This window comes from Tasmannia lanceolata, unplaced genomic scaffold (assembly GCF_043159265.1).
Source record: "Tasmannia lanceolata isolate RefF3 unplaced genomic scaffold, GAP_Taslan_0.1 ptg000003l, whole genome shotgun sequence".
Taxonomy (NCBI): domain Eukaryota; kingdom Viridiplantae; phylum Streptophyta; class Magnoliopsida; order Canellales; family Winteraceae; genus Tasmannia; species Tasmannia lanceolata.
The window spans coordinates 59598391-59611509 of NW_027518680.1; the positions used below are offsets into that span (position 1 = coordinate 59598391).

The 13119-nt window shown below is 39.8% G+C and overlaps 1 protein-coding gene across 3 annotated transcripts; it reads right to left on the reverse strand.

Annotated features, from left to right (window-relative positions):
• Window positions 1–1451: 1451 nt before the first annotated feature.
• Window positions 1452–12008, reverse strand: LOC143857288 (uncharacterized). 3 transcript variants are annotated; one of them, XM_077367715.1, is made up of 6 exons: window positions 11855–12008; window positions 9093–9348; window positions 8022–8136; window positions 4001–4119; window positions 1852–1946; window positions 1452–1604 (listed from the first exon to the last, which is right to left on the reverse strand). In XM_077367715.1, exons 2-5 carry the CDS (start codon window positions 9317–9319, stop codon window positions 1895–1897), a joined length of 513 nt encoding a protein of 170 aa, XP_077223830.1. In that variant the 5' UTR covers window positions 9320–9348; window positions 11855–12008; the 3' UTR covers window positions 1452–1604; window positions 1852–1894. The 3 variants fall into 3 exon arrangements, with proteins under 3 accessions (XP_077223830.1, XP_077223838.1, XP_077223822.1); XM_077367723.1 differs by lacking the exon at window positions 1452–1604 and adding an exon at window positions 1720–1762; XM_077367707.1 differs by lacking the exon at window positions 1452–1604 and having other exon boundaries at window positions 1720–1946.
• Window positions 12009–13119: the final 1111 nt, after the last annotated feature.

Genomic DNA, 13119 nt, shown 5'->3' on the forward strand with positions numbered 1-13119 from the left:
ACAAAAGACCTGTCCGGCTGTCCGGACAGGATGATTCAAGACGACAAAAGACCTGTCCGGCTGTCCGGACAGGATGATTCAAGACGACAAAAGACCTGTCCGGCTGTCCGGACAGGATGATTCAAGACGACAAAAGACCTGTCCGGCTGTCCGGACAGGATGATTCGAGAGGACAAAGACCTGTCCGGCTGTCCGGACAGGATAATTCAAAAGACAAGAGACCTGTCCGGTTGTCCGGACAGGATATGGCGCGTTCGCTAGGCGACAAAAGCGCTAGGCGACAAAAGACCTGTCCGGCTGTCCGGACAGGATGATTCGAGAGGACAAAGACCTGTCCGGCTGTCCGGACAGGATAATTCAAAAGACAAGAGACCTGTCCGGTTGTCCGGACAGGATATGGCGCGTTCGCTAGGCGACAAAAGCGCTAGGCGACAAAAGACCTGTCCGGCTGTCCGGACAGGATGATTCCAGAGGATAAAAGACCTGTCCGGCTGTCCGGACAGAATATGGCGCGTTCGCTAGACGACAAAAGCGCTAGACGACAAAAAGTTTCACCAGCAAAGACCTGCCCGGCTGGCCGTTCACAGCCTTAGCCGAGCAGGACCCCATGACTTCCTGAACCAAGGACGTTCAGGACCCCTGGCCGCCCAGGCCCCTGGTCAAAAATTCAGCCATGCTGGATAGTCAAATGCCTTCTGCCCGGCCGTACCCCTACAGGCTAAACGCCAAGGCCAGGCCAGGGCGCCAGGAATCTCCTGTCCAGCCACTGTTTCTCTTAGCTGAGTCTGAGCCCGGCCTCAGCTGCCTGGAGGTTTTAAGGCCGGCCCAACGCTGTCTTTACCTTCTCTTTGCTTCTTCTAGCCACTTTCGTGGCTTGAAGAACCAGGGGGCAACTGATAGGGTCCGGACTCAGCACTGAGGGAATCCGGACTCAGCAATCCGGACTCAGCACTGAGGGATCCGAACTCAGCATCCAATTAGCTTCTGGCACGTGGCCCTCACAAGGACCGTTGAAAGGCCAACACCTGTCTCCCCTAGGTGTGGCACCTGGACCAATCAGGGACCTCCACCTGCCCTCCTTAGGCATGAGACCTGGTCCATACAGAGGCCACCACCTGTCTCACCACTACCACCTGTCTTAGACAGGTGGCTCAGAATCACTATAAATAGCCTTCACTTGTTCTAAGGTGAGGGTCCTGAAAATCTGAGAACCAAAACTCAAAAGCTTTTTGCTCTGACATTGCTCTACACTCCTGCTCATACTGACTTGAGTGTCGAAGCACCCGTCCGGAGTATCACTCCGGGTTGGTCCTCTGACCCTTTTTCTTTCTTGTCTGTACTTTGTGCAGCGCAGGACTCAACCAGCTATTCAGCCGTGGCTCGTTAGCCTGGACCACCCAGTCCTACCATAACCTGTTACCGATTTTAGGCCTAACAAAGACAATAAACAAAGCCATATGGAAGATGTTTAACCATACATCAGCATCCTAAAAAATGTTTCCCAGAGCGCAAATATATCAATAGCTAAAGCAGTTGTTTCATCTTCCATTGCCTTAGCCCAACCAGAATGAGAAAGTGCATGAACATGTAAATGAGGAGCACATCTGGAAGAAATGAACGATGCAAATTTAGGCTAGAGAGGAGAGAAATGATCAAAGGGAAAAAATCGAAAAATACGACGAGTGGTAAAGTTTACCTTTGCGAAGAGCAATTGGAAGATTTATCATGGAGGACATAAGAGAGCATATGATTGATTATAAAACTAGTAAGTACAACACCACGCCGATAAATTTAAAACATTCAAGAGAAACAATCAGAAACATGCTAGTTCAAGAAGATGCCGATTTTTACATTCAGTGACTCCATTTTGTTGAGGGCGCAGTACCTCAGCTTGCTAAACCAAAATTTTCACGTATTGGTCAAGAGTTGAATTGAACAGCTCACACCTAAAAATAAGCATCCAGCAATGTAATTAGGTTTATCAGTCCAGTTTTTTGCATTAAAGGGAAGAAGTTAAGACGATAAGATGCCACAACTGATAATTTAGTTAGATTAGCAAGAACAAAAATGCAAAATAGAAAAAAGAAGCATAACTAAATGATTTCCAGTGCCGGTAAATGCTCATTGGCCAAACATTTTTTTTTTTTTTGAATGGTCTCATTGGCCAAACATTAGTTAACATTTGGGCTTGGCATGGGTATAATCGGTGCATGAAAAATATTCTAGAGAACATGATATTAATTTTGATCCATAGGGTTCTAACATTCTCTTTGAACATTTTGAAGTTACATGCTGAACGCACTTGTCATGAACGTTTGGTTGGGCAAGGAACACATGGAATTAATTTACTGAGATACATGCAGGATCACTGTAACTGTGTCAACTATCAATACCAAAGATGTTTATGCAGCATTTGGACACAATACCAAAAATGCTGTTAATAGTTGATGAATAAATCCAAATGGGGAAAATCACACAGACCATTCAGGAATTTTGTGGAAATTTAAAAAGACAATAAAAAAAAAAAAAAAAAAAAAACTTTGTTACAAAAGGTTTAAAGGGAAGGGCAATTCTGTAATTTTATATTTTCTTATGTTTTCCTCTCTCTCTCTCTCTCTCTCTCTCTCTCTCTCTCTCTTCTTTCAATGTTTCTTTCTTGAACTCTCCGTGTTTCTAGCAATGCTGTTCCAACAGCACCACATGGAAAAATAAACCTAAAACCCCTTAGTCCCTTACTGAAAATCCATCATCTAAAACCCTTCATCTGTTAAAAAAAATTACAAATCTCTAACATCTAGAGCCAGTTACGATTCTCTTCTGACACCTATCTCACATTTCTAGCTACAATCTGATGAAGACATCTAGAAGCGGCAGAGTGGTTTTACGTCTCTCCATTGATCAATACCAGTTTCAGTCAATTGTTCCTTTTCTTCTTTTGTGTGTGTGTGTGGGAGAGAGAGAGAGAGAGAGAGAGAGAGAGAGAGAGAGAGAGAGAGAAGTGCAAGGGTACAAGACTTTGTAGTAGTCGTTATGAAAGAGAATGGACAAAGGAAGAAGAAAAGGAGAAATATTTGTGTGTATATGGCACTGATATCCGCGCTACCATACTTTGATAATGGCACTACCCAATTTGGGAAGCGTACTTCCCCAATTTGCTCTTTTTTTTCTTGTCCGATTCTTTGTGAGTAGGGTTTTTCTTTTCCTTGTTTTTAGCCACTTCTCACCCTCTCCTCACTTATGCTCTCCCAATTCCTCCCTCTCCTACGCTCCCTGCCTTTCTCCGACCACTCGATAACCTAATATTTTATGGAAAAAAATTCATGTCTGCCAAAAATGGTCTAATTGTGTTCTTGGATTTGCATGTAATTTATGATGGTGGGTTGAAATTACATATGTTGGTTGGAAACTGGAATTTACTTGTTTTTAATTATTTTTTTCAATTATTTCACACTTCCCCGTCTCTTCCCTTCACGCTTTCATGACCCTTCACACTTTCCGCTTCCTGAACTAGCAACTATGGTTTTGCCGGTGGTCTATTGGTGTAAAGGCTACAAACCTTTTCTCGACCAGATGCTTATATTAATTTAAGCAGTATAAGAAGAAAATTGTATCAGCTGCTGATTTGAGAAAGAATATCCTTGTTTGGAAATTTGTTTATCAATATTCCTGCATTTTGAACTTGGCACATCCATTAAATTTCAAAATCCAGTTGGTTTAGGCATGTCCCTTGGACTAATTTTGGATTTAGAGGCTCCGTTCAAATTCTCTTAACAAAACATGCATGAGAAGCATGTAATGAGATGACACTGACATTCTTAATTTGCATAAACATGATCCTTTTTTAAAGGCAACAAACAAAAATCAGATCACAAATAACACGTGGTATGCCATATGGCACAGTAAATAGCTCAAACTAGCTATACTTATATTTATTCAAGCACGAGAATATGAATTATTCAACAATTACTGAAATTCAAGATGATTCGAGTTAAACAATCACCTAATAGGAGTTCCGGGACTATAGAGGGGATTCTTAACAACGTACTCCACATAGATGTTGTATATGTACCTCAAGGCCTCCATAAGATCACCGGTCTTGGGATGAGTAACCAAGATGATCTGCATTACAAAAAAGGCATACAGTGGTACAGTGGCAAGATAATATATTTTGAGAGGAAAATAACCAACATAGAGCTTTGAAGGTAATAAGCGGGACTTGCACTTTTTACAGTCATGAAACATGGCAACTTCACAGGAAACATAAAATAGCACAAAGTTAATCAACTTAAGATTAAAATGTGGCAACTTCAGGGCAGTCCACCAAGGCATAATCTATTTGGAAAGGGATAGGTTAGAGCGAACGATAGTGGAAGGAGACTCTCTCAACGTTATAATGTGGCTCAAGGGATCTTTGGTAGCCCCTCGGCGTTTTGCTCGTTTTTTTTATGAGATTAAAGATAGATCACAAGGCTCATCCCTTACTTTCTTGCACTAGAAGATCTGCAAATGTGACTGCCGAGAAGCTGGCTATAGAGGGTGTACAAAAGCAGGATATTGAATTGTTTGATTTCTTGCCCCCCTTGATATAGGGCTTTTGGTTGTTTACTTGTTTGTACTTATGCTATTATTATGTTTATGTTCTCTTTGTATTTGCCGGGTGGACTTTCTCAGTCTCCCCTTTTTAAATGAAATTTGTTACCATTCAAAAAAAAAAGAAAAAAAGATTAAAATGTGCTCTGACTCTCTGAGTCAATGAGCAACTTTGGACATTAGTTTTCTTTTCAAATTATCACAATCGACCAGGGACTTCTCCAAGTCTCCGCACACTCATTGACCATGATATATGCAGCAATAACTTCTCAAAGTTACACTGAAGAATAATTTAATCAACCAATGGAATAGGAAATTGAACTTTTACTAAGTAAAAAAGCATGAACATCATGTAAAGTGGTTCACATGCTTTCTAGAGACCTCAAATTCCTCTAGGAGTGGGACTAGTTTGGTGGGAGAAAAACGTTGAAAAGCAAGACAAATATGAAGAAGAATAAATAATGGGCGATGATAAATTCACACCCCCCGTAGGATAATTTGTACCCCTTTAGCGTGAATTGATGTCAAAAAGCAGTAAAGTCTGCCACGTAATTCACGTTAAAGGGGTGCAAAATATCCAACAGGGTTGCGAATTTATTATCGCCCTAAATAATGAGGAGATGAACTTTATCACTGATGATAAGGTCACATGAAACAGTTTTGTTGCAGGAAATCAAATTGATGTTGGAGCTTCGGGTGCTTCTCCAATTAGTGTCCTAGTCATGAATATGGATAACTATCCGTTTACGGGCTTAGAAGTTCGATCATACTCTTGTAAGGAAAGTAATTAATGGGAACTGCCTATCTGTGAGGGAGAGAGGCAACTGTAGAACATGTATTTTGGAGAAACAAGTTTTGCACGGTGCGGTAAGTTCCTCTAGAAATGTGTTAACAAGAAGCTAATTCTGACATTTAGGTCATGGATATGATATTTCACGTCACTGGGTGAAAAAGGAAGCTAATCTGCTAGCAATCAAATCAAACTGGCTGCTTGGGGTCGTTAGTTTAGATCCATCTATGCGGGAGAACAAACAAAAAAAGCCCAAAACCAGACCAAGAGTATAACAATACCCACAAGTAATTCATGACACAGAGGGAACACTAGAGGTGTTGGTGTTGTTTTCTAACAGATAACATAGAGCTTTGACTTGATCTGGATCTAACTCTATACTCTTTCGTTAGACTACAGAGCTAAACAACAGCTCAAATACACACTTCTTTGGGTTGAGTCTGACCCGGCCTGTCAAGGACTGGAGAACCATGGATCACATCTGTTTACCTAAAGGGTCATCGACTCCTCCACTACGTCGTGTGTCACATCATGAGGTGGTCGTGGCTTCGCTCCTGCGACCGAACCAAATCCGTGTAGTCAAGTTTCATGCTGATCGGGGCGAATCCGAGCCCTAGGAGATAATAAACATTCATTGGTTGTGGATCCGTGGAAAAGCAAAATCGAGCTAATATGTAATCATGGCAAATTCCTATTCATTATAGGCATTGCCTCAATCAATAATGCCTCAACTGGCTCTAACTGAGAACATAAAGAATGAGAGAACTTTATATACAATGATCCGTGATTTCACGACACTGAACAATCATGACAAATTTTTTCGAGAGGGGAAAGGAACAAGTAGGCATGATTAATCTCGAGAAGGGTCTAATAGTGACTACATCCCAGTGCTTCCAGCTTATCGTCTGGCTTCCCGGTGGTTCCCAGTCACTGCCTCCCATACCTCCCCAAATAGCTTCTCGTTATTCCTTCCACAATCCATCCCGAAGCTCGAATGAATCTCTTGTTCCGGGTTTTGGCCACCCAGCAATGAACATATCCACATCCGGATGAGCCCCAGTTCCTCATAAATCAGCCGTTCTACCCGACATTTGTTATTGAAGTCTTATACCTTCATCATCATTTACTAAGATAGTCATAGCCCATTCTTTGCCATGTGATGCAACCCCCTTGTCTCATAGTTTCCATTACTTCTGTTTTTTTTTTTTTGCCATTTCCACGAATTCATACTCATCACATTACCAATTCGGCTTGCCCAAAACCAAACCAAGAGTATAACAATACCCACAAGTAATTCATGACACAGAGGGAACACTAGAGGTGTTGGTGTTGTTTTCTAACAGATAACATAGCAAAAGATGAAAGGTAAAAGTATATTCTTGATGATAATAATAATAATACCAATAATAATGACAGCATGTTAGTGGCATAAAACGTTTGGACGATACAATCTTGGATAAGGTTATTGTGGAGAGAGACTCCAAAAACGCCATTCGGTGGCTTTGCGGATCGGCTGTCCCCCTGTGGAGAGTTGCCCATTTCTTTGACGAGATTTCAGATCGGGTGCATGGATCGTCTATTATCTTCAATCACATCAGAAGATCAACTAATTGTGTGGCAGATAGATTGGCAAGGGATGGGGTGGGGAGGTCAGAGATGGAGATGTTTGACTTTCTTCCCCCTTGAGCTGATTTCTCTCTTTCTGTTTTCTTTCTTCTCTTTGTTTCCTCTTGTAGTTCTCCTTGGGATCATCTCGGTCTCCCCTTTCTTATTGAATGAAATTGCAGCCATTCAAAATATAAAAAAAGTAAAATATTGACAGCATGTTATGTATATTACCCCAAGGCAATCCTAAAGCCTTCTCTCTTGTAATGAATTTTAACTCTTGTTTGACTAGAAATCGGAAGGAATTCTTGAACAACAATAGAACTCCAACCTCATGGCACTTCTCCTTGTGTGTTTGTTTTGGCCCATTGCTTTGAAGAATCCCTCATTGCACACATTTATTAGACTTGATGCAGACAAATTAATTGGTCCCTATGTCACAAATATCTCCGATATTTTCAAAATATAGCGTTTTAATCGCGAGATTTTGTTCAAACGACAAAATCCCGAACTAATCCAGAGAATTTAAAAATATAACGATATTTTCATTTTTATCAAAAAATATCCCGATAATATCACGATATTATCCCGATATTTTTTACGATATTTTATTATATTTTTTTTTTCTTAAATTTAATTTTTTTAATATATTTTTAAATAATTTAATTTTTACTGTTTATTTCCCGATATAAACCCGAAAGAAATAACAAAAATTAATATATCCTCAGATTTTCCCTTGCCGAGAAATTCCCGAGAACGACATTTGCGACATAGTATTCAGTCTTGATGTCAACATCGGAGGCAGATTTTCACTTCATCAATAAGGTAAAGTGAAGCCCCAAAAGTTCTATGCAACATTGAGCAGCTTTAATTTTATACCATGCTCGTCCATTAATAAACAAATACGCCAAACACATGAAACTCTTGAGAAAAATGTGATGTTTTCATGGAAGTGCAGTGTGCAGTTTCTCCCAGATACAAATTTTTGAGACAAAAACATAAACACGTTGTCAAAAAGGGGAACACCACTACTGACCTTTATCCCAGAAGGAGTTTCCATGAAACTTAATTTGTATGTGTTGGTACGAAAGCTGTGAAAGGAACAGCCTTGGCCTGGTAATTGGGGCACTCCAAGGTTCCCTTTATCAACACTGCCCAACGACAGAACATAAAACAAAAGAAATGAATTCCACTGACGTAATAAAAGAAGCAGAATATCAACCACATTAAATTGCTAGTCAGTCTCTCGATATCAAAAGCTCCATACAGAGAGAGAGAGAGAGAGAGAGAGAGAGAGAGAGAGAGAGAGATGAATTCAAATAAAAGATTAAATAATGCCATCTCCAATAGCTTAAGCTTTTGGAGTAAATGGTTGTTTCAAATGGTATCAGAGCAAAGGTCCTGCGTTCAAAACTCCTTGATATTAAAAATCCACATGTAATGGCCAACCCAAAAGAAGGGTCACATGTGCCGCGTGTAGGCCAACCCTTTAAAGGAGTGGCCACATGTGAGGGAGAGTGGTAAAGTATAAAAGATTAAATAACGCAATCTCCAATAGCTTAAGCTTTTGGAGTAATTGGTAGTTTCACAACAATAAAAGAAGCAAAATATCAAAAAGGAACTTTTCATCAATGGAAGCAAAATATCAACCAAATGAAACTTGTAGTCTGTGTGTGCACACCTTTCCTCCCTTCCTCGTGGATATGATTATATACACAAATTGATCAGTATTTTTAAGTAAAATAAACAAAAAGATAGAACCAGTAAAATTAAATTAGGCAAAGTTCCACTCTTTCCATGTGTTGGAATAACAAAAAAATCATATCTAACCATTGATGTGTTCAACCTAATATTTCAGTCATTGGGAGTGTACTCCAATCTCACATGTCAATAAGGGCTAAAGTGCATACCTAACTTGTTGCTGACTACTTTTTAGACTCAAAAAAATAAAGGAACTCAATATTTCATTGATTGACACCATTACATATTTTTTCCATGTGATGAGACATGATGGGATCCTCTAGATCAATGCATCTGCAATCAATTTGGGAATAATGTACAGAGATGGAGAAGAGTTTTCATTTGAATGAATGGTAACATCGCCTACCTTGTGGGGTCCATCTTGGCAGTGAGTGATTTGAGGGAGAAGAGGAGTCCAAACATGAGCTTGTTGTCTTGTTGAGGGTTGAGGGTCTTGAGCGGACGATTCCATTCCCTGTAGAAGAGGCAAACACCGTTCCTGTTGAAAAGATACATCATGTTCATCTTGTTTCCACCTGTTGTTGGCACCGGCGGAGATGGGCTTATGATCTCTGCCCCTCCAAAGAACTGCATTTTCCTCCCACTTTTCCTTCTCTTTTCACCTGATGAAAATGGTAATTTATATTTATTTGGTTAAGACAAGTGTTAGAAGATTTCTCAACATTAAAGTTTCTTACAAACTGGATTGACACAAAATAGTACGAACTATGGTTTGATATGCTACATGATAACAATCGAATTATGAACAGCAGAAATTAACAACAGGAAGGCAGATCGTAACACTAGAGGTTCAACAAATCCAAGAGAATGCTACTTGCTCAAGAGCTATAGTTAAATATTTAAATTCCGATTTCGGTTATGGTTTCGGTTGTAAATTTCTGTGGAAATCCTATAAAATCACGAAAACATATGGAAACACATGCAAACTTCAGGAAATGTTAGAATAAGCACAAATAAACACTTAGATAGCATAACATAAGCAAGACAACCATACATAATGGTTTAAAAACATCGAACGTCTAGTGACATCAACTGTACCACATGTCTGATAATTTAATACACACCAAATTTCACATGTAATTCATACAAATAAATACACATAATAAGTGCACCACATTCCCCACGCAATTCATATAATTATAGTTATATAATACATGCTGATATAGTATACTACCATTACACTTACGATTTTGGTTTATGGATTTATGCAATTCGGTTGTTTCGGTTTCGTTGGGGATGAAAACTGTTAAAGTATAAAAGATAAATAACGCCTTTCTCCAACAGCTTAAGCTTTTGGAGAAGTTGGTAAGTTAACATGGTATCAGAGCCAAAGGTCTCTAGTTCAAGCCTCCCGGATAACAAAAATCCACATGCGATGGTCGGCCCAAAGTGGGACCACATGTGCCACGTGTTTGCCAAGTGGGACACACGTGCGGGGGAGTGTTAAAGTATAAAAGATAAATAACGCCTTTCTCCAACAGCTTAAGCTTTTGGAGAAGTTGGTAAGTTAACAAAAACAAAATTAGTAGAGGATCTCCTATTGAAACTCCTCCCCTTTCCATCCTCAGTGATATCTCCAGCCATGATAGTTCTTCCTACAACTCCCTCACCACAATCAGACTCATGAGCAATGGATTCAAATCAAAAGCAAAATAAAAATATTAACTCCATATAGGGCAATGACACTAAGAGATGCACCTACATGAGACACTCGTGGTTGAGCTCATATATGTGTTGGCACCATGATTCAGTGGGCCCCAGCACAGAGATGACAAAAGCAAAAAAACCCACTCGTTGGATGATCTTAAATGTCTTTATCGGTAGCCTACGATGGATGTTAAGAAATATTGAGCAACGGACCACAATCAAGGCCTCCAAGTTAGGATATCCAGATGAAGGCAGTTTCTAGGCGATGATAGCTGAACAGTATAGACCACCAGATGAAAAAAGAAGAAGTCTGGCACGCTCACGTTGTGGCTCCAATTTGTGTCTCATGACTATCTTACATAGGTGCATCTCAGTGTCATTACCCATCTTCATATTCCCTTCTCTGGTCATTAGATATTTTCATTTCAAGACATACATTCGTATGAAAGGTTCAATTGTTTCTGTCCTTCCAATGTTTCCAAACCATAACAAAAGGGATAAGGCCCCAAAGCACTTTCCCGGCACTTCCAGACGGACACCCAACCCAATTGAGAATAATTTCCTCAATTGAATTTGGGAACACCCAATGAGACTCTAAAGCTATGTAGAATGGCACACCAAAGATTCCACGAGATTGGACAATGTACCATACATACCGCATTAATCATTCATTAAACCAATTCAATTCAGTTTTACCTTGGCTCAGTTCTCACCCAATTCTTTAAACAATGATTACCATAAATCTTAAAACAAGAAGGGACTATGTGGTTTCAAAAGTCAAATTTTCAATGAATACAGCTAGGTGACAGTAGTACAAAATATTTCATTCATCTACACTCAATAGATATCGCAGAAATAGAATTCTTCTATTGATAAACCAAGAAATGACAAAGAAAACTGGAACTCTTCAACTGCAACCCAGCACAAACTGTGGCCTAGTAAAAACATAAAATGGAACTCTTCCAACAAAATAAAAATTCCCCTCCTTTTGGCATGACCAATGCAACACAAGGTTACTAGGTTGATAGCACTATGAGAAACTGAGAAACAATGTTGGAATGTTTTGTCCCTAATTCTAAGGTAGTAACTAGATGGAACCCACAAAACAGATTCAAAGTCACCAACCAAATCCCCAAATCATCAATGATCAACCTAGCATAAACATATAAACTATACAAAGAAAAATGGCAGGCAAAAACATAAACATATTCAAAGCCCCAAATCAAATCCCCAAAACAGATTCAAACCCACCAACCAAATTCTCAAACCATCAACCTAGCATAAACATATTCAAAGACCCAAACCAATCTCAGCATATAACATAAAAAAATGGCAAGCATTAACTATAAAAAAAAAAATGGCAAAAAGCCACCAAGATTCAAAGCAACCAACAAAATCCCCAAAACCCTAAAAACCCTAAATCAAGGGGTTTAGGTAGGTTAATTGAGCCAGGCAATTTACCTTCTCTCGAAATCTTCACCTCCTACCCCTGTTCTGTTAAACCCACTTACAGAACGCACGAAGAAACCCACCTATTAAGATCTGAAAATCGCATTATACACATCATCTTTTTAGGTTAGATTTTTTTCACCCCCCAGTAGGATTATGCGCCCCCCTTGTAGAGTGAATTGTGGCAGACTAACACTTTTTTATGTCAAATCAGGTTAACAGTGGGGCGCATAATCCTACAGAGGGGGTGAAAAAATCTTCTCTCTTTTTTATTTTACACGTATGATATTTCGGTTTCCTAATAAACCAACCGAACGCACGAAAAATGTGTTTAGACGGAAATCAACTGAACGGAACATTCCTCCGAAGTTTGGAACTCCAGGGACAGCCCCCTCTAGGCTATGGTGCATTTACGAGCCACTTTTTGAGGGGGCTGTTCCAAGGAAGAAAGAGGGGTGAATATATAATTTCCCTTATCATCTATGAAATTAGTTCCCCACATTCCTGGGTATATGATGATCAATGCCATTGATGTGGTGGACCACCTTCCAAAACTGATTATTGGACTCAAATTTAGGCCTTGCTTCCAAAAGTAGTTGTTTGACTGAAAATTAAGGGGCCGTTTGGATACGTGGATTTTAGAATCCAGGTTTTTAGTTTGAAAACAGTGTAAAAGAGGGTTCATAATCAAGCTGTTGTATGTTGTCCTGACAGCGTTTCTTGGATTTTAAGTGAGAAATTCAGGTTTTAAAAATCTCTCCCGCATCCTGAGGTTTCTAAAACCTGGAAATATAGGAGGATCTGCTGCTCTGTTGCTGACGGAAAGAACGATGAGAAGTAAAAAACGACGGCTGGTCCTCCTCTTCTCCTGTCTCTTAGCTACAATTTTGAAGAAATCCCGGATTCTAAAATCCGCATATCCAAACAGCTCATAAATGTAATTTCAAGTCTAATAATCAGTTTGAGACTCGCAATCGGTTCTAAAAATCCAAATCAATTAGTGCCTAATGTAGTAATGTCAATTTTGAATCCAATTATCAGTTTTGGGCATGTGCACATATCCGTATTTTTTAAAAAAGAAATACAGTGGAGCCCATCTTGGTCGAAGATCCAAAGCATTTACCCCAAGAAATAATTATATACAGAAAATAACTAGGGAGATGATATTTTCACCCCTCTGCAGTATGCATTTGCCCCCCCCCCCCCCCCCCCCCCCCACACACACACACCTCTCCTTCTCTCAGGCACTTATAACGTGAACAGTGGGCAACCGTAAT

Bases quoted from the DNA above. Each gene is read 5' to 3' on its own strand.
- LOC143857288 (XM_077367715.1), bottom strand. From the start codon at position 9,319: ATGCAGTTCTTTGGAGGGGCAGAGATCATAAGCCCATCTCCGCCGGTG. The intron at 8,137-9,092 runs GTAGGCGATGTT...GTCGTTGGGCAG, and splicing joins GCCAAGATGGACCCCACAAG to TGTTGATAAAGGGAACCTTG. The intron at 4,120-8,021 runs GTCAGTAGTGGT...TTTGTAATGCAG, and splicing joins AAACTCCTTCTGGGATAAAG to ATCATCTTGGTTACTCATCC.